Raw genomic sequence first — 26,415 nt, forward strand, 5'->3', positions numbered from 1 at the left:
CAGCAACAGATAAGTTAGGAAAACACAATCCAGCCCAATGTCTCAGGAAAAATGTTGGTCAAACATCGATTCTGGTAATGTTTGTCGTTTGCAGCCATATTGGTGACAAAATCAAGACAGAAGGCAGAGAAGCAAAAGAATGACAGAAGAATAAACTAAAGGAAGGGCGAATAAATAGGTGACAAATAACCAGAGGTGTCAAGTAACAAAGTACAAATACTTTGTTACCTTACTTAAGTAGAAATTTTGGTTATCTATACTTCACTGGAGTAATTATTTTTCAGACGACTTTTTACTTTAATTATCTGTACATTTTACTCCTTACATTTTAAAAACAGCCTCGTTACTCTATTTCATTTCGGCCTTTAAAAAAAACTATCCAGTTAAATTGCTCCATCCGGATAGAGTGAATTTGGTTGTGGTTGTTTCAGATGTTCTTGTCCAGTTTTGTTCTTACATCCGTTCCCTCAGATTCCTGCAACTAAACTTGGATGTACATTCCAATAAAGGTTAGGATAAATGATAACAAGCCTCTGAAGTTTGACTTTTTGCACCATTACAATACTTATAGGCAACTAGTCATCATATCTCCTGCTCTCTGAAACACATGTTAATGCTCAATAGTACACATATATGGTTCTTTAATATATTTGCATTATACTAAGATGCATTAATTTTGGCTTTTGTCCTTAATGGCTTTTTTCCCCCTTACATTACTTTTACTTTTATACTTTAAGTAGTTTTGAAACCAGTACTTTTATACTTTTACTTGAGTAAAAAACTTGAGTTGATACTTCAACTTCTACAGGAGTATTTTTAAACTCTAGTATCTATACTTCTACCTGAGTAATGAATGTGAATACTGAAGACACCTCTGCAAATAACATGCAACACACAGTGAAGAGATTGTGTAATAGAGGGAACTTCTTACGTCTTGATCTCTCATTGCATTAAGTTGTTCAAGTTTCTTGGCCCAGTATCTGGCCTCCTCCTCTGGAATGTCTGCAGCAAAGCAGAAAGCTGTTAGACTACACGTCACATTTAATGTTGGTCACTGACCACCTTTACAAAAATAATAATCTAATCTTCAATTGTACATATAGTTGGCACTGACTCAAGAATGGGTTACTCATAGTCAAAAACTGCTGGACCTGGCGTTTCCAGAACCAGGAATTAACTTTATTGAGTAAGATGACCAGGGGGTTTAGTCAGTACTGTAATAGTTACAGTGGGGGAGGTGGTATGGAGGTGGACGTGTTAATAGTAATAAAGCTGTAAATCAAACAGAATCTGTACAGTTGTAGAAGTAGAACTTTTACTAGTAAAGATATAAAATCTGTTTTCAGATTTTTTGTTATATGTTTTATGATATACAGGACTGTCTCAGAAAATTTGAATATTGTGATTTTCTGTAATGCAATTACAAAAACAAAAATGTCATACATTCTGGATTCATTACAAATCAACTGAAATATTGCAAGCTTTTTATTATTTTAATATTGCTGATCATGGCTTAAAGCTTAAGAAAACTCAAATATCCTATCTAAAAGAATTAGAATATTCTGTGAATCTTAATCTAAAACTGTAAGCTATAATCAGCAATATTAAAATAATAAAAGGCTTGCAATATTTCAGTTGATTTGTAATGAATCCAGAATGTATGACATTTTTGTTTTTTTTAATTGCATTACAGAAAATAAAGAACTTTATCACAATATTCTAATTTTCTGAGACAGTCCTGTAAGTAACAAATACATAAGTGAAATTAATATTTAAAAAAAAGATTTAAAAATAGTTTGAAATACAGTAAAGTGCCAAACCTAGCGGTAGTTCAAAGCGGGTGTCAATCAGCAGTCTGTGAAAGGTCGGGTCTTTGGTCCCACAGATCTCGTTCTCAGTCATGATCACATTTGAATCTAGAGTCAGCCACTGGCCAGGACCGTCCTTGAAAGTACAGGGGAAGGGTTGGAGAAACATGAGTGCAACGGTATTAACTGCCTTCTGCAGAACGTCCTTTAGTGTGTTTTTGAAGTCTGTCGTTGCTGCTCTAATTTGAAAAAAAAGGCAATGTATTTCACACTCCAGATTCCATGATGTCATAAACCAATAAATAAAATTAAGCGGGAAAACACATCTTTCTTTCCTGATACAATGAACAGATTTATGACTTGTGAGGTAGAAAATAATCTGCTGTTACTAATTTATAACACAACATCCTTGGTTCTGAAAACCCAAGACCCAATCGTCATAAAATATGAATCCTATTGTCACGTGATCTCAACCAAGCTGTTGAGGAGTTTACAGGCTGAGAGACACGACAACAAGATATGGCAAGTGAAGGCATCACCAGGGTAAGTACAAAGTGCGGTTAGTGTTAATCAAAGACTTGCGATGATTAGTTTCTCTTAAAGATTTTCCAGGAAATATGAACAATGAGCAATCTGAATATGGCCTGGCCCTCTAAACTATCATCTAATCAACCCTAATTAAAGCTCAGACATCATTATTGTTAAACCAAATTCGTTTTAACAAAAAGCGTGACGCAAAAAAAAAATGTTCAATTTCCCAAATGCTTAATCTGGACCGTATATCACCCTAGATAATAGGGTTTAATCTAAGTTACTTTTGGCACATAATGGCTCGGTTACAGAACTGGCAAGTGTTACGCTGTCCAGATGTGGCTCAAAGGTCCTGAGCTGGACCTAAATTGGATTATGGCATGTGTTGGAAAAACCAGATGAAGCCTAAATGTGATAAGCCTGGCTCGGACCTGGGCTCCACCAAGTGTTATCATAGGGTCAAGTGTGGCCCAAAGTCCCAAAGGAAATACAGATTTGGGCCCTGTTTGCTGGACGTGTAAGCAGCATCACTCACCAGGAGACAAGACAAATATGAGTCAAAAACAACTGCGAGTGTCCTTCATATTCGGCCCAAACAATCTGTGCTACTGGGAGTGTCAGTAGAAGCTATTTAAAGCATGTTTATAGATATTTTTTGTCTTCCTACCCAAAGTCAAAAACAACGCATGCTTTCCAAGCTCACATTCATTATCTTGAAAGTAAATCCTTATTATAATTAGGGATGGGCGGTATGGACTAAAAAATGTATCACGATAATTTCTGGTATTTATCCTGATAACGATAAAAATGACGATAAAAAAAATACCAATACAAAAAGTGTCATCAACGGGAATATTCCTTCCTTCCTTCCTTCCTTCCTTCCTTCCTTCCTTCCTTCCTTCCTTCCTTCCTTCCTTCCTTCCTTCCTTCCTTCCTTCCTTCCTTCCTTCCTTCCTTCCTTCCTTCCTTCCTTCCTTCCTTCCTTCCTTCCTTCTTTCTTTCTTTCTTTCTTTCTTTCTTTCTTTCTTTCTTTCTTTCTTTCTTTCTTTCTTTCTTTCTTTCTTTCTTTCTTTCTTTCAGGCTCATTTCTTTCCTTCTTTCTTTCTTTCAGGCTTTTTTTGACGGTTTATCGTGAACGGTAAAATATCGCCCATTCCTAATTATAATACATTTTCACAATACTGTTAACACATTATTATGTTATAACATAGTAATAATTGATCCATAGAGAATAACTATTGTCCACTTCCCACACACAGGAACCCTTATTTGTAAAGAAATAATACATGAATGAAATCAAATTCTACAGCTACACTTAATTAAGTAAAACGTGAGCATCATGAAGTTGTTACACACATTTAAACTAAAGTTAAAGTATAATAAGCTGATAGTAAGAACCTTTAAGAGGATCGATTTACTCTAATGAATACAAAGGCAAAGCTCAAAGCACTCACAAGCAAAAGCAACTTAAAGGTTTGAGTTAATCTAATTCATTTATCAATGAAACTAGAGTATTGCTGAACACGTGCTTATAATAATGCTGGGCACAAGAAAGGGGCGCGAGGAGGAGGGGCAGGTACCTCATTGGACTGCCGTATGTTGCGCAGGGGTATCCATAAGGTGCCCACCATGGTGTCCCAGATCAGCCCTTTGTTCCACACCTCCACGGTGAGGCCCAGATCCAGGCGGTTTATTTCACTGCTCAGCAGAAACAGGAAATGGTGGGAGAAGATAAAGAGAAATAAACTGGGGGGAAATGCTGGGAAGAGGCATGGTTGAATAGAGAGGAATTTCAGTAGAAATACACTGAAAGCCAGCAGGAGCTGCAGTTGGATCTGGTGATGGATATGCATTCTGATTCAATCTGCTGAGGGGAAATGAGTCATTCAGCATGAAGAGTAAGTGATTATCAACAAGGCTGCATGGTGGCCAGGTACACGAGACAGCACAACAGCAGAGACTGTCATTTCCATATGAAAAACAAATGTAAGCTTCTGAGAAACACTCATGCACAGCAGCACATACAGGCCTAGCTAACTAAAACATGTGATATGACTAAATATCAGCCCACTGCACACCCATCATCACTGAGCAAGTTGGCTCTTGCTGTTATCACTGGCTTTAATGCATCAAAACTAGTAGTCATGCCTGTGATATGAAAGTGTATCTTTATTTTTAATGAGTTGAACGCTTTTCTCCTTCATGAAAGGTAAAAGAGGAGAGCAAACAGGGGTGGAAGAGTGTGTAGGATCTAAAGAGAAGCAGAACGAGAAAGGTGCTGTTTTTTCCCCCAATCAAACACAGCGGCTCCTCATTAAAAACGATTGTTTTTGCCATTTTTGGCAGATTTCCAGTTATGTTGAAGTTGTGGACTTTTAAGACATTTTAAATGAGAAGACATTCTCCCCACTTAGCGTCGAGCACCACAGACTTCAACAGAATATGCCGTCTCTTCACACCTCAATAGGAGAGACGTGGAACTGAAACAAGAGACCAAAAATAGTTTACTTTGAAAATCTTTTAGAAAACATAAATGTCACCGGTGACCCTGGTGCCCTAGGATGCACAACCTCTGTTTGTAGAAATAAACTGGTGCCAGGGTATCTCTCTTTATGTGGATCTATTCCTTGGATAATAAAAGCTTGACTATGTGCATGTACGCTAAAATGAACCAAAGGCATGAATCTACTCACTGACGTTAATGCTAGATCTAAACCTATTTTTATGAAGGAATATCAACCATACAGTGTCACACTTTCATACTGCTTTCATCTCCTATGTGCAACCCTGAGCCAAAAACAGTGCTGGACTGCATAGTTTTCTCTGGACCCCTACCAAGCCCTACCAGCGAGGACATGTTTAGCAACATGCTACCCTTGAAAAACTGTCTGTGTGGGTGTTTTTCAACAAACAATAAGGGATACTTGGAAAACCTACTATGACTGGCAAAGATGATATCCATTCCCATGTGGATTGGTCCGGCAGCTTTCGCTTATAGAAATTTGGACAACTTTATTAGCTTTTAAGCCAGAGTTTTCTTACATGACTCTCTGCAGCTTCTGCTCTGCTGCCCTGCACCCAGAACCCTATAGTGACGGTCAACCCTTACCATCCAAATGAAATCAACAGAAGAGCAGAAAAACTTAAACCATTGCTTTACACATCCCCTCCAACTCATTTCCTCGCATCTCTGTTTTAACTGGCAATTTGAAAAAGAAGTAAAAAGGATCAGTCAGAGGAGGCCGACTCCTTGTTATAATTCAAGGTTGACTTCAAGAAAGCTGGAAAAGAAGTGGTGTTCCACTTAGTTGGAATCATTTCAGTGAAGCTAAAAAGAAAGGGTGGTATTGGTAATAACTAAGTACTTTGCAAAGCTTGAGCTCCTTATTGCTGAAATTGTTGTGTGGAGCCCTAAACGGCGGAAAAACACACTGACTAACCACAAAGTTACTCTGGCTGACATTACTTAAGTGTCCAGTACTGGAGTGAGGAGACGTTGAGATCTTTTTCACCACGATACGTCCCCTAACACCAAATAAAACAGGCTTAACGTATTTCACCTTACTTTTTTCACCTACACAACAATGTCAAAATTAGACCAATCCAGAAAAACTAGTTCCCAGAAATGATTGAAATAGCATCCAGCTGATCAAAAATACGGCAACCCAAGTTCTGACCATCATTTTTCCAAATCCACTTCAATCCACTTCAAACAGATAGGCCTCCATCAGGAGGCCAAGACTACCTCGCTGTGAGGCAACAGTGCTAACTGCACCACAGCACCGGCCAGGAGAGATAATACTTCCCCAGTTTTAGCTTCTCTTCATTGCCTCCCGAGAAAATATTCGATGGAATTTAAAATCCTTCTCGTTAGACATGAAGCCTCTAACCACAAGCTCCATCATATACTAAAGGCAATGTATGGGATGGCAACATGTGGCAGGAGTGTCTGAGAAACTCAGAAGGATCTTCTCCAAACACAACATACCCGTCCAACACCATCTTCAGACTGGTTCACCTGAAGGACAAAACATCCACACAGAAAGTAACCAGCATCGCACGTGCAGTCCAATGAAGTTAGGATTGCACAGACCTTAACATCGGAGAAACCAAACACCAACTCCACATACTGATCTGGAAGAATCTGAACTGAACTGAAATGAACTGAGTTGAATTGAATCGAATTTCAAGATAATATTTTTTCTGAATTGTGGGTATGCGAGTAAAACTAATTGAACTGAACCGAGTCTATTCAAGAGTTAAGAGTGAAAATAAATGTTTGTATACAGAAAGACCAGCAAAAAGTCAAAAAAGATGATGTAAGAAGAAGAGGCACTCACAACATGAAATCCTGCTCCCAACATGGCTGACTACCACGCACAGCGATGGTGGTGCTCTTAACATTCTGCACCTTCAGTGTCACGTATGTGTTAAATTTCTCTGCAAAAAAGGAAAATGACAAACATTACCAGCTTGCATGTCTGCACGGTCACCTCAAACAGCTTGATTCAATAAAAAGGTTATCTTCACTGGTTGCAGCTCACCTTGAGGTCCATCAAGCTTGGCTTTCTTCACTGCAAATAAATTGAGAAAAACAAACAAGACGTTAGTGTGTTTATTCTGGCAGCTTTCAAAGAGTTTAGACATTTAGATTGCTAATGGTGTGCAGTGGTTTTACAAAGGCTTTTCTAGGGCCTGCGCCCTCCAGCGCCACATGACTTTATTGTACGGTACAGCCGGGCCTCCGCATGTGGCTCGCAGGCTCGATAGCGTGGCTGACTGGTGATTGACGGCACTCTGGCATTTTAGAGAGAACGTATGAGAGGTCTGTAATTCTCAGGCTCTAGGCTCTTTGTGCAGCAAGGATCTCAATACGCGACCCTACATCTATTAAAGAGATATTAAAATCTCTGGATCCCTCTTTGAAGGCCATACAGACACCCTGTGCAGCTAAAAGGAAAAAACCTGACATTGGAAGAAAGAAACCGAAGCTGTTTCATCTTTAAATGTTTCTTCCATCACAGTCGTGAGCAAAGGTGGACGAATGAAAGAGCGAGCAGTGCCACCATTTGCTCGACTAAATGAACCATGAATAACCGAGGCGTCAACACCAGCACTTCCAGATAGTGTCCTGTGGAGGTACCAACTGACTTCTAAAACCACAGTGACGTCAAACGCTAATTCATTATTTATTCAATCTTGCACCCTGTTGATGCCTAATGTTGAGCACTGAAGTATTAATATTAACAGTGATGAATATTAGTGAGAAGAGCCAATCGGGCTGATTGCCTCTTTCACTGATGTTACGTTTAAGGAAAAAAAATACATGGAAAAGGAATAATTATGAAAAAGATCTGTGAGGACCTCAACAACATGCACTTTAAAATATCTTTCTAACAGTGTGAATGAGTGCAGAGACTTTTCTTTATTTCCATGGCCTAAAGGCCAACTGTTTGAAATACAAGGAGACAAACAAAAACCACCTGTTAATAAGTCATGAATAGCCTAAAAATGAAACAGTGGTTGTGTCAGAGTGACACCCTCTGAGTCATATTCGTGCTCAGACAGCAGGGCTGGGACGATAATCATTGTGGACCAATTGGCTTCTTAAAATAGCCCTACCAGAGCAAATCCCTGGGAGGATGCCTATCTCTAAAATACCCCTCTGATTCATGAGGCAGGTGCCGGAAGTGGTTGTTTGGTGAAGCATGTGCTTCTGAGCCATCTTCAAAGTAAAATTCCTCTCCTGATATTTTAGCTGCTGACAGAGCAGTCACACCAGAAGGGTGAGGGAGGTTCATTTCCATGGAAGCGCCAAAGATCCATCTGACAAACAGGCATTCGGGCTGTAATTGACAGATGCATCTCAGCTGCTCGCTTGCCTCTCTCCCTCACATACAGCATCCTTTCTTCGCCCAGTCATCGGACCTCGGCTTCCCTCTCACTCGATCACACACTCCTACATGCTCCCCCCTGCCATGTGGCAAGTAGGCACGTGCGCTCCCTTTCTATCTCTTTCACTTGTGCTCCATTAATCTCTCTGTGGAGCCGGATGCAGGCTGAGCGAGCTGCATCCCCAAGACTAAAAATAACCACTTCAGCGTGTGCTGAAAAAGAGGGGACAAGGATGTGTGTGTGCGTGTGTGTGTGTGTGTGTAGGAGGGGGTTTACTGGCTCACAGGCATAAGACTAAACCCACATTCCTGCAGTTACAGCACAGAGGAAACAACGAAGGGGAAGAGGAGACAAAAGAAAAAGTGTGGCATATTTTTTGCACAGCCTCAACAAAAAAATGATGAGTCGCTGCCACAACAATTACAGGATCTTTTTTTCTCTTCGTGTCACTGAGGGTGCTGGAACAAATAGAGGCTACGATCACTCATGCCCTGGTGCAAAGCAGCTAAGAGGACTTTTTTGTCTTTGTATTTCTTGAAGTGTCAGAGTCAACCGCTTTTAAAGATCCCACACATCAGAGCATGTATACTAGCAACAGCAACATGGAGATGGAGAAATATTAATGTAGAGGGAATGCAGAAAAGAAAAATCGTTAATGACACAGAGCGAGAGAGAAGAAATGTCCGAAATGTGACCAAAACTTTACTGTGAGCCCTTATTTATTAAATTCATACGGTATTCCCCTGCAGAGTGCCAAAGATAACACATTAATGATCCTGATTAGAAAATGACTGAATGAATGTGATTCGTATCATATATATTTACAGTTAAACACTGCAAATGACATAACACCCCATGTCTACTGCGTATAACCATCAAAAATGGCATTTTTAACAGGTAAAAAGGCGCAGTTCTGTTAAAGATGGCATTGTGCTCCATTATTTTGCTAGAATAATGATTTGAAAACACAATAAATAGTGCTGAATACAAAAATAAATGAGGGGAGGTGACACGAAGGATGCCTTTCATGATTTCACATTACAATGAGTGAATGTGAGCATTTGCTACTGGCAGCAGGGTTTGACAGTGAAAAGTTCGGCCAGATCTGAGTTTGCTTGCTCAGCTTCCATGGCACATGCCATCAATTCACTGATTACATCTAACAACCTGAGACACAGCAGCAGAGTATAAACAACTATTTGCAGGCAGCAACGCATGGCCACTGCAGTCCAGGGTGAACCCTTCATCCCCTGTATTCCCTTAATCAATCCACAATAAAAAAAGAAATACAGTATGCAAACATTGCTGCAAGACGATAGAGGGGTATATATGAACTCATCACATAGAACAGAAACCTGAAATACGACTGGTGTTGCCGTTCATATAAAGCTGGTGAAATGAATCAACGACAAGCTCAAATCTCAGTGCTGACGTCTGTGCAGTAGGTCCCAGCACTGGAATCAACAGCATGTTCACAAGAACTATGCAGTTATTCAAAACTCTTTTTTGAATTTTCCCTCAAGACTGGGAAATACATGCATTTTTGGATTCAAAACTACCACTTTCCACTCGTAAGTTTGTGCAATGGCACAAATTGAATCCCTGTTGTCAATTTTTTATGAACAATAAAAAGAACAATAATTGCTGTAATTTGGAAAACCTGACACTAGGGCTGGGCGATATGGACCAAAAGTTATATCTCGATATTTTCTAGCTGAATGGGGATACTCGATATATATTGATATTTTTTTCTGGGCCATAATTGGGGTTTCCCCCAAAGCATTATAGCAAAAACTGTCAGTTTTAATACAATGCCTCGTGCCAAATGTCACACAGGTACCTTTATTAACAGAGGTCTGCACAATATAAAAATGTATAAAACAAATGAAATACAAAATGAACTGCCTGCATATATAGAATAAAAATACTTCTTGAATAAAATATAACAGGCAGACTTTTCCACTGAGGTTGACAGTTGTGCAAATAACAAAACATTTGTGCAAATCTCAAATAAAACATTCAAGTCAATTTGTCAAAAAATAAGCTATATCAAAATCATAAAAAAAAAAAAAAAAAAATTATCGATATAAACGATATTGTCTCATACCAAATCGCGTTTGAAAATATATCGATATATATTAAAATCTCGATATATCGCCCAGCCCTACCTGACACCAGATATTTTACCAAAACCTGGACAGACTGAAAAGTAAAGTTACATACACACATAAATAAATACCATGATACTACCACCAGCACGTATCGAAGAAAGGATGAAGTTGTTATGCTGGAATAATATGGTTTCTTTTGGCTATCATGTATCCAACTGAAAAAAGAAAAAAAGTCTTTTTAAGTCACATTTCTTTATAAAACATTATAGCAACCTTCTGGCTTGACTACAAGATACTGAATATAGCCAATGTGAGATATGATTTCCTACATTTAAACACCCTCTCTGTGAGTAAACAGGTTTAGATGAGTTTAAAACTTTCCAAACTTCCCAACTTCTTTTTCTGCAAAAAAGTAGAAAATGCTTGAGGCTCTACAAGCACCCGGGCACTGTTTTTGTGTCAACCCGTTCTTTAAATATGCCGCACCTGCATACATTTCTATTTGCAGCGTTGCTGTTAGATGAAGGTAGAAAAAATAAAATACTCTTCTGAAATGGGAATATTTTTTAACTTAATTTTCGAGTCCCAAAGTGGCATGTTGGGATGTCCAGGGGGTTACAGAGGAAGTTAGAAGAGGTCCCTATTTTAATTGTGTTTCCAGACTTCATAAACATCTGGCTGTTTTCCACCTGGACAGTTATGGAGGGCAGTTTAAATTATGACTAATAATAAAGGAGGACAATTTGGTTAATTGGATTAAAACTAAGTCTATGGAGGTCTTTTCTTCCCCATTCCCGAGTTGCTACTGCTTTACCTTTATAAGTCTATGCTGAAAATGAAAATTTTCATTTTTGGTTTAAGCATTGGTACTCGCTCTGTAAATCCTCTAACAGTAATAGTAACTGGATAATAAATGAATCACTAATCAAGCCTCAGTCTAGTGAACCTTTGCGTCCTCCCTTCATCCCCCCCAATCTTGGGAAAAGTTCAAAGTTTAATATCCCTGTAAACCAAACTAGTATTGTACGAGATTGACTTTGAAATGTCCATGCTAATAATTAAAGATTTAGAAAATGGGTTTAAAAGTTTTAAAAGACCAGACCACCTCCTCATGATTCCTCAAACTGGTTTGGTCCACAGCCTCCTACAGACTCCACTCCCCTCCCTTGCACATGTGCATACACAGACACCGCACCTCTCAGTAGATATATCCTTTCTGCAGTATCATCTAAATCTTGTGAGTAGCTTCTTTTTTTAAGGATAACTTAAAGTAAATAATGTTTCAGACATTTTCCTTTATTCACATATAGACTGTTTGTTGTAGGTAATGGTAAAAAAGACTTACATCAACTGCAACAAAAATCCTCAAAACTTGCAACATTCACTTGCTTTTCCAATCTTTTAAGCATTATGAATTGAGGAGCCCTTTCCAGTTTTAATTGATGAACATAAGACACTTTTATTGTTACCTGGAATAATAATTGCTAGCTTTGAGGGTTTCTGTCTCACAGATTCAGCGAAAGAGGTGGAGAGATCAGAGTCAAACAGGATGCCTGTGATTTCAAATGACAGCACATGAGACGGGAGCACATATGTGATGTTAAACTTGCTGCCAGCGGTAGAGCTCCACTCAGCATTTACTCTGGAGAAATGTTATTGTTAATCATCCCCAACCCTTACTCAACCCTTCCTACACTGAAATGAAATATCTAACAGTAGAATAGTCTCTTTTGGATCTATGTGTATGTGTTTTTCCTAAAGCAAACATCAAAATGATCTTTCCAGACTTTTTTTTTTTTTTTAAAAGGTAAAAATCCACCATCAGGGAAAAATATCCCATCTACAATAGTAGCTATGTCAAAATTCGATTTTTAAGGTTGTTGTCTACATCAGGAAATGTAGTATTATTCAAGCACACAGGTGCTTGAGATTGTGTTGCTGATGTACGAGAAACACAATAATACTGAAAAACTCAGGCAGCTCATTCACACATCTTTTTGACCAAATGCCCACTTTTTTCTTCTATAAAACACACAAACTAAGAGTGGATTACACCCTGTCTTACTATTGGCAGAGGTGACCAGGCACATACAACTACTCTCTGAACTGATCCAGTGATAGAAGATGTCTGTTTCAGTGACATGAGTGTGTGCTGCTGCAGCAGAGGTGCAGCACATCTGTCCAGACTACCATGAAAGAAAACACATTGTGTTGCACACTGACAGCACTGTAACAATCAACTATGTAACTATTTATTACTATTTATCATGTTTTACAGCAGATACAACATAGCACTACAGCACTTTAGTTCACAAACCATCCATTTCCCCAGCACGGGTTTTATCGTCATTTTTATTGTGAATGCATATGCCATGTTATGTGTGTTATATTGTTGACTTTTTGTGATTATTATTATTATTGTTGTTGTTATTATGACTTTTGCTGATTACATCTGGCAGGGGGACTACCGATGTAAATCAGCCTATGGCTGCAATCTGGGTGCATCTACATTTTATTTTTTTATTAAAAGAAAATGTTGCCTGATGTACACTGTCCCTAGCAAAATAAATACATTGAATTGACATACACAGTAAACATATCACAAGTGAGAGGAATCTATGAAGGTGACATGCAGTATGATCTTTCTCAAGTCGAATTACATTAAACAGCATAGTGTTTTTAGGCTGTTCTGTAAAGCAAATGGGATTTTTTTTTTTTTATTATTCCAGATAAAACCCTTGAACTGATAAGCTATTTGGAGGTATGTTGCATGAACAGGTATAAGCATGTTATACAAGTGCAAGAACAACATATAAAGTCGTATAAAGACAAGGACTTAGTTTGTATTTCTTACCTCCAACACACAACAATGACATTTCTTGGTGCTCCTTTAGATTCTCCTTCAGGTCCAGCTTCAGGTCCAGCTTCTTCCCGGGTTGGTTATTGGCTTGGCTGAGCTAATCTGGCCAGTATTGGCTTCCTGGAAGGATGCTTGACTGGGCTGGAGATGGAGAAGCCTTCCCTCGCTGCAGGGCACGAAGGGCTTCGTGTCACCCGACAAGAAACGACCGTGTTCCCGTTCGGAGAGTGGACGCGGGCGTGGCGGTCCTCTCCGGTCTTTTTGGCGGCGTCTCCTCCCGGATCCTCTTTCGCCTCTTCCCTTCTCAGTTCTCCGGTCCCCGACGCACAGCCATCTTGTTCAGCTTCAGCACCACCAGCTGCGCGGACAGCTCCTGGTGACGTCAGCACGCGTGCTGACAGTACAAAGCCTGATTTATGGTTCCGCGTTAAAACGACGCAGCGGCCTCGCCGTAAGGTACGCGTACATAACGGCGTAGGCTCTGCGTTGGTGTAACGCGGAACCATAAATCAGGCTTAAGTGTGTGTGTGTGTGTGTGTGTGTGTGTGTGTGTGTGTGTGTGTGTGTGTGTGTGTGTGTGTGTGTGTGTGTGTGTGTGTGTGTGTGTGTGTGTGTGTTGGGGTGTTGGCGTCTACCTACATTGGGAATTTTCAGCGCAAAATGATAGTTACACTATCACTACTATATAAATAAAATTAAATAAATGTGCAATAAATATTAGCATATACCATCACATTCTCAATATGAAGGTTTATGATGTGATTGTATACACACATATCTATATCTATCTATATATATATATATATATATATATATATATATATATATATATATATATATGTATGTGTGTGTGTGTGTGTGTGTGTGTGTGTGTGTGTGTGTGTGTGTGTGTGTGTAAGTAGATATATACATAGATATAAAGCAGATGCAGTTAATAGAGACAGTATAGTGTAAATAAGTATATTTATATAAATATTTATAGCACATGCGTGTACAAATATATAGAAATATTCTATAAACTATGTGTATGTATGTATAGGTATGTGTGTGAGTATAATTACAGTATATAATAATAATACTGTTATTTAGCAGTGTGAGTACAGTGTGTGAGTTTTTATAAATATGGGTTAAATGATTAGTGAATGGGGGTAGGATTAAATAACTTTACACTTCTTCCTACTCCTTTTTTGCACGTGTAAATTAAGTTATCAAGTGCTAAAGGATGAAATTCTTTGTTTTGTTGTTTTGTTTTCTTAAACTTCTCTTGAAGTGTAGTTTTTTTTTTACATGTACAAAAATAAAATAAATCGAATCAAATACATTTTTACAGCATGTCTCCGTCTCTCTTGTTTTGGAAATCGTAAGTAATTTGGAATTAACAGTCTAATACAACATATGGATTATCCTACATTATACCTATCTATATGAATTTTAAGAGCAAAATGATTTTATCCATATTATGACCCTTTTTTTTTCTTCAAACGCTGACACAACTTCCCCAGATGTTATCCAAATGTTTTGGTCAGAATACCCCAGAAATTCAACAGTTTAGTTTTTAATCAATTTTTACTGCTCCATTCAGCTGACGTTGGTTTTAGTGGCTGGGTCAGTCACTTGACTCCACCCTCTGAACTCCAGGAGTGATCTTTTGAATCCAGTGTTTAAAGCTTTGTGTTGTCTGCGTCAGAGGTACAGCAAAATAAGCAAGATGTGAAGTTAGTGGAGATGAAGATGGATAGGCTGAACATTTCTCACTGGTCTGGATCTGTGATGTCACAGCAATTTGCAAGTCTGAACGGGTCACTAAATAGGGAATTTTTAGACCTGGGCCATCAGAACAACTATAAGGGTCGAGTTTTTAAATGATGATGGTGCCTTTGAACATCCAGATAAATTATCTTAAGCACAGACAAAGTTGTTTCTCCTGTCTCCAAGTAAACGAAATGTCCACCAAATGGGAGGCTAACATATAGCTCAGTTTAGACACACACTGTCAACAGAATTTTACATGACACATCCAGCAAGGTAACAATAGTGAACAAGTTTGTGGGACACAGAAAAGCAAATTAAGATCATTTCTCCAAAATTATGAATTCTCCAACCTGTCAAACTAAATTCAGTTCAGTTTAACAATACTCTGTAAATGCCCAAAATGAGACGAAATTAAATGTTGCAAATACTTTTATTATCCAAGTTTCTTCAAAGAGACCTTGTGGATGGTTATGGCTGTGGGCAGGAAGGCTCTCCTGTAGTGCTCTTAGTTACAGCTGATCTGAAGAAGCCTCTGACTGAAGACTGTTGTTGAATTACTGCTCAGGGTTGTCCATTGCATTTTTCAGTACAGGAGGCTTCAGAACAGTCACCAGAGGAGAAACAGCTTTCTTTACCTGTCTCTTTTTTTTATTCACTTGCTCTGATGCTGCTTCTCCAACAGATCACTTCAGATGAGATTTCACTCAACAGACGATATGACAAGGATACAACAGATGATATGTAATATCTTGCTGCAAACACTGAAGGACGTAAGCTTCCTCAGTAAAAAGTCTGCAGTGTCCCTCTGTGGAGACATCTTCATTGTTGCTTCCCCAGTCCAGTGTGCTGTCCAGGTGAACAGAGGTATTTCTACTCAAGCACCTCCACTTCTTCTGCCATTATGGAAATGCTGTTTGACAGATTCCTGCTCCTCCTCCACTACCACCTCCTTTGACTCATCCATATTTAAGATGAGAGGGTTGTTCCCACAATGTGTCAAAGTAGTCTACCAGTACTATCTCACATATCTATCTGAATAACACATATCAAAGACAAACCTGTTTTAAACTGTCACAAAATTTAGTCATCACTGGTGAAAAGCTGGTGCGTCGTTCATAAATACTGTAGTCTCATGAGAGGGACAACAGCTCCCTCTGCTGTTTCCCTGTTGACTTTGCATAATTACAGTTAAAATGTTTCAGAAAAATCCCATGAAAGCAACATCTCTGTGATATGAAGAATATAAGGTTAGAGTGTATGGATTCATACAACATGAGGTTGAACATTTTATTTTTTTCTAAAATTATCAAAGAAAAATGCACACATCCCTCTTGTTGGAAAGAAGATGTTCAACATATTTAATGAACATTTGTAAAAAATACAAAAATACTGCACAGATATGTAATGCTCCGACAACAAATGAAACAGCTCATCTATCCCACATTCTGACAATAACAATGTTAACTCAAACTTTAAAAGTCCAACATTTACCTTTTAACACACCCCCGCCAGACATTAATTTTAAGCCACACACACATATGTATGTATGTATGTATGTATGTATGTATGTATGTATGTATGTATGTATGTATGTATGTATGTATGTATGTATGCACACACACACACATATATATATATATATATATATATATATACATACATACATACATATATACACATATACATACACACACACATATATATATATATATATATGTATATGTTTATGTATATGTATATGTGTGTATATATATATATATATATATTATATATATATATAGTCCCCAGCAGGGATGTACATCCCTGCTGGCATTCACTGTAAACTAACAACTATGCATGTTTCAAATCCACTTTTCATTCATCTATTTTTCCAACTACTAACAAAAGGCTAAATAATACAATTATGGCCAATCTGAATGTACTTATGACAATCCAGGAAGGAAAATTACAATAAATTTGAGTAAATGCCCCCCATGCTGGCACGCAGATTTACATTCACAATAAAACATGTGGATATTGACTGTGTTTGCTGTTTTGAAGCATTTGTACCCCCTCCTTTGCTGATCTTACCTAACCCACATAGTCTGTTGAATGGCACTGATTTATACAGGTTATATCACCAAGCACGTCATGTGTCTACGGCGTATAAGTGCATGGGTCTCTGACAGGAGCCTCCTCATAACTTCTTACTGACAATGAATGAAAGCATACAGTTAGAGGGAAAAATTGCATTCTGAACCACACTGATCAACACAAATAAATTCCTGTGTGATATAAAATGGTCAATTAGTCATGACTAAAGTCTTTCAAGCAGGAAGTCAGTCCACAATAAAAAAATGTTGAATTATGTATGTGTTCTAAAAAGGATGACGTGTCAGAAACTAACCTCACAAGACACTTATGTAAACAAGGTAAAACTTCTGAACATTACAAAATAAGTCCAGTTATTAGCACAGTACTCAGCCAGCACTCATTTTAAACTCTTATAATTTCTGTTTTGAAATTATCTCATATCTGTGTGAATCAGTTGTAGTTTTTTTTGCAACAAAAGACCCATTAAAAGATGAGAGATAAAAGCAGAACGTCTCACAGGGTGTCCATCCCTTCACTCCAACAGAATCAATGTGGTTAAAGTTTGTTCTGTAACCAACTGTTAATAATTCATATAAAACTGTTAAGATCTAAACAGTTTAAACATAGCATGACACTTAACAGCTGCAGTGGGAGATGAGAAGCTGAAGACTATGAGGTTTTCAAACAGACAGCAGTTCACATAAAGGTATCATGTGAAAAAGTCTGTTAGAAACTTCAATCTGGTTACATTTCACAACTTTTGAAACTGTTTGTATATTTACATACCCTGTCTTTGTGTCTCGCTTTAGTTGCCTACAAGCATGTTTTAAAGTCAAAGACCTGGATGATTCAGAACTTTCTACAGCTACATTCTGATAAAACTGAAGTTGTTGTATTTGGATCCTTTATTTTGTTACTTATGACCAGAATCTGTCCTTTGATTGAATATATTTAAAATGAATACTGATAAGCATAAATATCAGTATCATTAAAATTCCTACTGAAACCCATCTCTCCTACTCAATTACTTTACTTTGTCTAAAATTATTTCAGAGCTTCACAACTGTAATTTAAGCTGTGTATGTACATGCCACATTCCCCAAACAAACCGTTTTTAACGGCTGCTGTATAATGGACAGATTAAGATACTTATACTTTGGCCACCCCTTAAATGGCCGGTAAATGTAGAGCATTACATGGTAGTTGATTGGCTTATTTTTGAGCTGTGTCCAAAATCACCTAACATTTGAGGAAACAAAATTATTTGCCTTCTTGGTGAGAATGTCAGTAGTGTAATCCATGTTCAGTAAATACTGGGGAAGTAAGACTTCCAACCTTACAAATTAAAACATTTTTTTGTTTTTTTTGTTTAATAGTGCAAAAACCGACCCAGCAAACCAGCTGTTGGAGGGAGCTTTGCATTTATGGCACAAACTTTTGTCTACACACGAAGACAAATAATCAGAGCAACATTATCTGAGCAACAGCAGCCTCAATGCTCCATTCTGTTTTAACTTGACGCATTCAGGCCAGTCCTACAGCCAAGGTGGAGGATGGCAGACTCACTGAAAGAAAATAAATTTAGAGCATTCCTGTGTTGTATTAAAGCTCCGGTAAGCTACGTTAATGTTTCTAATCCATGAACTGAGTCTGGGACATAACAGTTACCTGTCTATATGAGAGAGGACTTCATTAAGTTGGTTGAGCAGTGCACGGTGCTTTTGAGGGTTTCCCTCAATCACCCCACTGAGACGACTCAGGTATGAGTCAAGGTTTCCGAGAGATGCTGTCTCACCTGTACCTGTTTTTTTTAAAACAAGAAACATAATATCACATCCACATGAACTTATCTTTTAATGGAAAACAAAAATACAGAAGATACAAATTCTAAGCTATGATATGGCATTCCTTTTATCCAGTTAGCATTAAGAAATATCTACTTTTATTTAAGGCTTATATTCACTTTCGAACGTTATGAATGTTCCTAAAATAAGAGACAACAGATATAGACAATATACAAAAGTATTAGTGTCCTTTCCTCTTTTCTGTCACTGAATAAAACAGACCAACTGACCTGGAAGTGGGACTGATGAGAGACTGTTGACAAGAGTGTGTTTAATGGCCAGCAAGTGTTGGTGAAGTGCCTGGGTTCGCTTCTCGTCCTGCCCCAGCTCAGCTTCCAGACGCTCTTTAGCATTGTTCATGTCTTTAATGTGCCTCTGCAGCACTGCATTCTGCGCTTCAAACTCAATGTTGGCCTTCCGAAGTCGACGCAGCTCAGATTCTCGAGCTTAAAATATGAAGAGTGATATCAAAAAGAATTTGACACCATTATAGCATCACATCTTGATGTCCTGTTATTCAGTCAAGTAAGACTTCAGAGACATCAGGGCACAACACAGGGAACATGTGACATATTACAGAAGGATTGTTTCCATTTCTGTACCTTTGTTCTGATCAAGGAATTCTTCAGTAAAAATCGGGATGTCGAATCTAGTTGTGAATTCAGACGCCTAAAACAAAGACATGTAAAGGAAAATTCAAGCTCTTTGAAATTCATGTGAAAAAGACACTGGTGAACATACAGAGACAATATATATTATATTACACCTTTGTTAAAGATGGCCCTGAAGTAGGATTACCCATGACCAATGGAGTGTCTTCTGAAAGAGACAAAAATATCCATTACATACAGCTAATATGTTTTTGAGTAAATTTAGATGGTAATAGATGGGGCTAGTCATGTGTTAAATATTTTGGCTGAAATAACTTATAAAAACATATATACACAAACAGTATATTGGTGTATTAAACATGAGGTAAGCTTAGGTTAGCCGTCACCTTTTTTGATCCTCTTGTCATTTATCTTGGCACTAGTAATCTGATAGGCCTCTGTTTCCTGATATTCTTTCAGCTCCTGGGCATACTGCAGCTTCTCTCGCTCAGCCTCATCAAGATAGCGCTATATAAAATAAATACATTTTTCAAAAATCCTCAGTTCTGAATTGCATTTAAAAAAATGTCAATACATGGAAAACTTTTCAAAGTTACCTGTTTGTCATTTGGGGCTAATCGTGTCCACTCTGCTCCTAGTCTCTTTGTGATTTCTGGGAAAGGTAAGTCAGGGTAACGGGCCCTCATATGTTCTCGCCGTTCATTAAGGAAGCGGACATACCCGGTTACTGGTGCTTTAGGACCATTTGGTAGCACCTTCTTTCGTTTCTTTCCCTTCGGCCAGCCCCTCTTCTTAGGCTGTGAACATATGAAATAGCAATTGGAAAGAAACAAATAAAAGAGAATCTCACACACACACACACACACACACACACACACACACACACACACACACACACACACACACACACACACACACACACACACACACACACACACACACACACACACACACACACACACACACACACACACACACACACACACACACACATATATGTGTATGTGCATATATGTATGTGTGTGTGTATATATACATATATATATACAGTATATCTCAAAAGTGAGTACACCCTTTAGATTTTTGCAAATATTCTGTCATATCCTTTCAGGGGATAACACTATCTTAATGAAACTTTGATATAACTTAAAGTAGTCAGTGTGCTGCTTGAATAACAGTATAGATTTATTGTCCTTTGAAAATTACTCAGTACACAGCTGTTAATGTGTAAACAGCTGGCAACAAAAGTGAGTACACCCCATAGTGAACATGTCCTAATTGTGCCCAATGATGTTGTTTTCCCGCCCTGGTGTCATGTGACTCGTTAGTGTTACAAGGATTCAGGTGTAAATGATAAGCAGGGCTGTTAAATTTGGTGTTTTGGGCACAATTCTCTCTGAATGCTGGACAACATGGCACCTCATGGCAAGGAACTCTCTGAGCGGCTGAAAAAAAGGATTATTGCGCTTCACAAAGATGGCCTTGGCTATAAGAAGATTGCCAACACCATGAAAATGAGTTGCAGCACAGTGGCTAAGATCATACAGCGGTTTTCCAGGACCGGTTCCACTCGGAACAGGCCTCGCCAGGGTCGACCAAAGAAGTTGAGTCCACGTGCTCAACGTCATATCCAGAGGTTGGTTTCCAAAAATAGACGTGCGAGTGCTTCCAGCATTGCTGCAGAGGTTGCAGAAGTGGGATGTCAGCCTGTCAGTGCCCAGACCATACGCCGCACGCTGCATCAAATCGGTTTGTATGGCCGTCGCCCCAGACAGAAGCCTCTTCTGAAACCGATGCATAAGAAAGCCCGCAAACAGTTCGCTGAAGACAATAAATCCAAGAACATGAGTTACCATGTCCTGTGGTCTGATGAGACCAAAATAAACCTGTTTGGGTCAGATGGTGTCCGGCGTGTGTGGCGGCACCCTGGTGAGGAGTACCAAGACAAATGTGTTTTGCCTACAGTCAAGCATGGTGGTGGCAGCATCATCGTCTGGGGCTGCATGAGTGCTGCCGGCACTGGGGAGCTGCATTTCATTGAGGGACACATGAATTCCAATATATACTGTGACATCCTGCAGCAGAGCATGATCCCCTCTCTTCGGGAACTGGGCTGTAGGGCAGTTTTCCAACATGATAATGACCCTAAACACACCTCCAAGATGACAACGGCCTTGCTGAAGAAGCTGAAGGTTAAGGTGATGGACTGGCCAAGTATGTCTCCAGACCTAAACCCAATTGAGCACATGTGGGGCATCCTCAAGAGGAAGGTGGAGGAGTGCAAGGTGTCCAACATCCGTGCGCTCCGTGATGTCGTCATGGAGGAGTGGAACATGATTCCAGAAGCAACCTGTGCAGCTCTGGTGAATCCCATGCCCAGGAGGGTTAAAGCAGTGCTAGATAACAATGGTGGTCACACAAAATATTGACACTTTGGGCACAATTTAGACATGTTCACTATGGGGTGTACTCACTTTTGTTGCCAGCTGTTTAGACATTAACAGCTGTGTACTGAGTAATTTTCAATGGACAATAAATCAACGATTTGAGATATACTGTGTGTGTATATATATATATATATATATATATATATATATATATATATAAAAATTAGGAACTTTGTTAAGAAACGTCTTACGAAACTGTCTTGCAAAATATTTGAGCTTCCCCATTGTGCACCTTACCAGTGTATGACTACATAGTAACATAGCTGTAACAAACGTAAATGTGTTATGGGAGCTCCTTGCCTCTCCAGAGGGATAATACAGTGAAGATGCTGCTCACTCACCTCGTCCTGCGGCTGCTCTGCTGTGTGTGGAGCTCTGAGCGGCTGCGATGCCTCACTCTGCTCCTGTTTAATTCCCCCCATCATCTCCTTCTCTGACATTGACTATTTAAGCGTGAAAACAACGATCGCGGCGGGTTATCCTCTCGGAAAAACGTCTACGCAAGAATTCATACAAAAAAAAAAAAAGCCAGAGGAAACTTTAAAAGTGAGGGTTAATTGAGCAGCAGGACGCTCACAGCTAAGGGACTGCTAGCAGTTCATTACAGCTAACCTTACTTGCGCGCGCACCCAAACACACAAAAGGTTATCAAAATTGACGACACTTGGGATGGGAAAATGCACTCATGCGCTGAATATTATTTATCATTAAATACAATGTCAATATATTTTTCCTCTTGGGTATACTTTTGAGATAAACGTTTATTTCTCACCAACATAGACGCTCCTCGTCCGAACAGGAAGAGGAATCAGCGCGCCTTCTGATTGGTCACTGGGGAGACTCGTGATTGGCTGGCTGCGATATTAGCCCCGCCCCCATCGCCCCTCCACCAGAACCAGTATGCGCTGGAATTTCTACCAGTAGTTACAAGCACGAAACATAATGTCCCACAGCCCCATATTATGTTTAAACTCTGTAAAACTATCTTTACATGGCTCAAATTTTCAAGCTCCCTCTTCCTGATAGCCATGAGAGAATATAATTTATTTTTTATTGAATTGTTTATTTCGAACACATAAGGAAAAAAATATAAAATGTTAAAACAAATTCAAAACATACAGAAAAAAAGCAATCACAACAAAAACATAATACAAACAGGGGGAAAAAAACAGTGTCCGAAAAGGAGCAGGTAGAAGTAAAACCTGTTTAACCCTGCCCCTTTGTTGCCTCTATTATAAATTAAACATAAATAATAATACATAGCTGGGTCATTCCTACTATTCGGTGCCATTTCATCCTGGTTTACTTTCTGCGAAAAATGTTTAAATTCTCATGATTTTTTTATTTAATCTGAAGGAGGGCTTTTTGAATGATAGGAAAAACATATTGGTCCAGCTCAGGATATTATGGTTTAATAATTTTTACCAAATTCGTTGCATGTGACATAGGCCAAATGTCCACCCTGTTACAGGACGTTCTCATGTTTATTACTAAGTGTTTTTAATACACAGTTATTGTAACATTTACATTTTCTAAGAGCTAAATTGTCCCTTACTTGTTTGTGAATACTAGGCAAAAATATATTTGAAGTGTAAAGTATTATCTTGAAAAAACATTCACTCTATTTTAAGGCACAATGTAATTTCAACATGTTTCTTTTATAATAAACAAGAATTTCAATAGAATTTGGCACAATTTTTAAGTGATTTCACTCTGCCAAATTATTACCTACAAGTAACAACAAAGACATGCTTATTATTTTTTGAATTTATTTAATTATTTTAAAAAAAACACACAGGTAACAGGGAGGACAGAAGAGCAACAGGGTGGACAGAGCGTAACAGGGTGGACTTCACACCAGTAAACAATAACATGCATAGGCGTGCACAGATAGAAATTAAAGGATGCTTGAGCATCTGCCCTTTTGGCACTGGTGCCCTTTCAATTCGACAAGGTGCCCTGTACATTTGGCGAGTGGAAGGCGCACACAGCGATCCAGAAGCTCACAGCGCGGCGTGTTGCTCACCGGAGCTCATGCATCCCCCTACCCAAAAGAAACATCAGGGACATTTGTCAGTTTCTGACCTCACCACCATTGCAACGGAGCACTCAAAAACTACTTAACAGACCAACAACCACCAGCAGGTGTCTTTCTAAATAATTCCACACCGTCCGGCACACAATCCGGTCATCCCTGGACCAACTAACATCCTCCCGTGGACTTGGCCAGAAGAACTTGTTGGTCCCATTCTTGTGCATGCACTTTACTTTGACATCATCTTCAACCTCCAGGATGATTCCTGGGTAGGGTTCAACATCATAGTTTACAATGCACGACTGCCCAATCTTTTCTTTGATGATGACCTCAGGCCGGGATGGTTCTTCGGTGCAATGTCTGGCTCTTCTCCCAGGCTCACCTGCTTCAGCCCATAGCAGGCACAGTCCAGTATGCCTTGGTCTGCCTGGCAAAGGCAAGTTATGTCCTGGTATTTAATTGTACCTGGAGACATAGAGATCACTCATCTCACTCACTCACTCATCTTCTTCCGCTTCCGTTCCCGGGTTGCGGGGGCAGCAGCCTCAGCAGGGATGCCCAGACTTCCTTCACCCCAAACACCTCCTCCAGCTCTTCCGGGGGGAGTCCGAAGCGTTCCCAGGCCAGCCGAGAGACATAGTCTCTCCAGCGTGTCCAGGGTCTTCCCCGGGGTCTCCTCCCGGAGGGACATGCCTGGAACACCTCCCTAGGGAGGAGGGACATGCCTGGAACACCTCCCTAGGGAGGCGTCCAGGAGGATCCGGTACAGATGCCCAAGCCACCTCAGCTGTCTCCTCTCAATGTGAAGGAGCAGCGGCTCGACTCCGAGCTCCTCCCGGATGACCGAACTCCTCACCCTATCTCTAAGGGAGCGTCCAGCCACCCTGCGGAGGAAACTCATCTCGGCCGCTTGTATCAGCGGTCTCGTCCTTTCGGTCACTACCCAGAGTTCATGACCATAGGTGAGGGTAGGTGTGTAGATTGACCGGTAAATCGAGAGCTTCGCCTTTCAACTCAGCTCCCTCTTCACCGATCCGTCTGTCAATCTTCCGCTCCATTGTTCCCCCACTCGTGAACAAGATCCCGAGATACTTGAACTCCTCCACCTGAGGCAGGACTTCTCCACCCACCCGGAGAAGGCACGCCACACTTTTCCGGTGGAGAACCATGGCCTCGGTTTTGGAGGTGCTGATTCTCATCCCTGCCGCGTCGCACTCGGCCTCCACCACCCCAGCACATGCTGGAGGTCCCGGTCTGATGAAGCCAACAGGACAACATCATCTGCAAAAAGCAGAGATGAAATCCTGAGGTTCCCAAACCGGATCCCCTCCGGCCCCTGGCTGCGCCTAGAAATCCTGTCCATAAAAATTATGAACAGGACCGGTGACAAAGGGCAGCCCTGCCGGAGCCCAAGAGATCACCTGGTGGATTTTCATTGTTCCTTTGACAGGAACTAGTTGGGGCACATCCATCATTTCTTGCATGTCCTCTCAACATCTCCTTCTACCACAAGAAAAAGTACAACAGAAGTGCCCAAATTCTTCAACTCGTGGAACATGGCCTCTGCATTGGGGATATCTACCCCATGGTGGACAATTTTGTCAGCTGATCTCTTAAGGGCACCCCCAACACCATCTGGAGCCCCCTTGCCATGGCTGGTCAAAAAGAACTTCCAGCTGATGTCTTTGAAGCTCTTCTTGAATGGCTCTTTTGAGAGAAGGTAAAAGTTGCCCTTCTCTTTGTATTGGGTAGCTGGCCCATCGCTGAAGACATGGACGTGATTGACCAGAGGGTATCTTTCCTTCACCATATCTAAGTCAAGGTGGGCCCAGATAGGGCCCACCTTGACCACCTTTAACAAATCTTTGAAAAGTATATAACAAATAAATGCTTAATACATGTATTATGAATACCAACACATACTGGAAACTCTAACCCTAACCCTCTGACATCCCCCTTGTTACTGTGTGTCCACCCTGTTACTGTGCAAATCAGTAACAGGGTGGACGGTAACACGGGGGACATTTTATGCTAAAGTTGGCCATTACTACTCATGTGATGAAAAACAAGCTAGCACTTGGTGACAACCGAGGACAATTTTTAACATATTAATCAACCATATTTTCAAAATCACCAAAAAATATTGGTTTCTACTATAAATAAGCATAACAGGGGGGACACGTTATGCTTTACCACATAAATCAAGCATTCTAAAACACTGAAAAAAGGGTTGATTAAAAGAGTTATACTAACTGTACTTCTTGCAGATGATTTTCCCACCACAAATGCACAATTCCTGCCGAGTCATGTGATGAGGAGGTTATAGTAGAGGGCGTGTTCAGGGGTATTTACATCAGAGTAACAGGGTGGACAGTCGGCTCAGGGACACAACATATTTTAAGAATTGTAAGCATTAAAAATCTATTAATTACAAAAAATAACATTTGG

General features: G+C 39.7%; 2 protein-coding genes across 4 annotated transcripts in view; both read right to left on the reverse strand.

The window, feature by feature from the left end:
- unc13a (unc-13 homolog A (C. elegans)) overlaps positions 1 to 13,524 on the reverse strand; it is a 56,654-nt gene extending 43,130 nt beyond the window's left edge. The window contains exons 1-6 of the mRNA XM_061737699.1: positions 13,200 to 13,524; positions 6,884 to 6,913; positions 6,680 to 6,779; positions 3,920 to 4,037; positions 1,821 to 1,944; positions 932 to 1,002 (exon numbers count right to left, since the gene is read on the reverse strand). Of these exons, the coding sequence (XP_061593683.1) occupies positions 932 to 1,002; positions 1,821 to 1,944; positions 3,920 to 4,037; positions 6,680 to 6,779; positions 6,884 to 6,913; positions 13,200 to 13,221 (465 nt within the window). The 5' untranslated portion in view covers positions 13,222 to 13,524. The remainder of the gene's footprint in view (positions 1 to 931; positions 1,003 to 1,820; positions 1,945 to 3,919; positions 4,038 to 6,679; positions 6,780 to 6,883; positions 6,914 to 13,199) is intronic.
- Positions 13,525 to 16,288: 2,764 nt separating this feature from the next.
- On the reverse strand, positions 16,289 to 22,736 carry hmg20b (high mobility group 20B). Of its 3 annotated transcripts, XM_061737701.1 has the most exons (9): positions 22,705 to 22,724; positions 22,274 to 22,428; positions 20,082 to 20,282; positions 19,872 to 19,992; positions 19,641 to 19,693; positions 19,477 to 19,543; positions 19,105 to 19,320; positions 18,699 to 18,831; positions 16,289 to 18,595 (listed from the first exon to the last, which is right to left on the reverse strand). In XM_061737701.1, exons 2-9 carry the CDS (start codon positions 22,370 to 22,372, stop codon positions 18,541 to 18,543), a joined length of 945 nt encoding a protein of 314 aa, XP_061593685.1. In that variant the 5' UTR covers positions 22,373 to 22,428; positions 22,705 to 22,724; the 3' UTR covers positions 16,289 to 18,540. The 3 variants fall into 3 exon arrangements, with proteins under 3 accessions (XP_061593685.1, XP_061593686.1, XP_061593684.1); XM_061737702.1 differs by having other exon boundaries at positions 19,641 to 19,690; positions 22,274 to 22,736; XM_061737700.1 differs by having other exon boundaries at positions 22,274 to 22,736.
- Positions 22,737 to 26,415: the final 3,679 nt, after the last annotated feature.

Source organism: Cololabis saira, chromosome 13 (genome assembly GCF_033807715.1).
Source record: "Cololabis saira isolate AMF1-May2022 chromosome 13, fColSai1.1, whole genome shotgun sequence".
Lineage (NCBI taxonomy): Eukaryota > Metazoa > Chordata > Actinopteri > Beloniformes > Belonidae > Cololabis > Cololabis saira.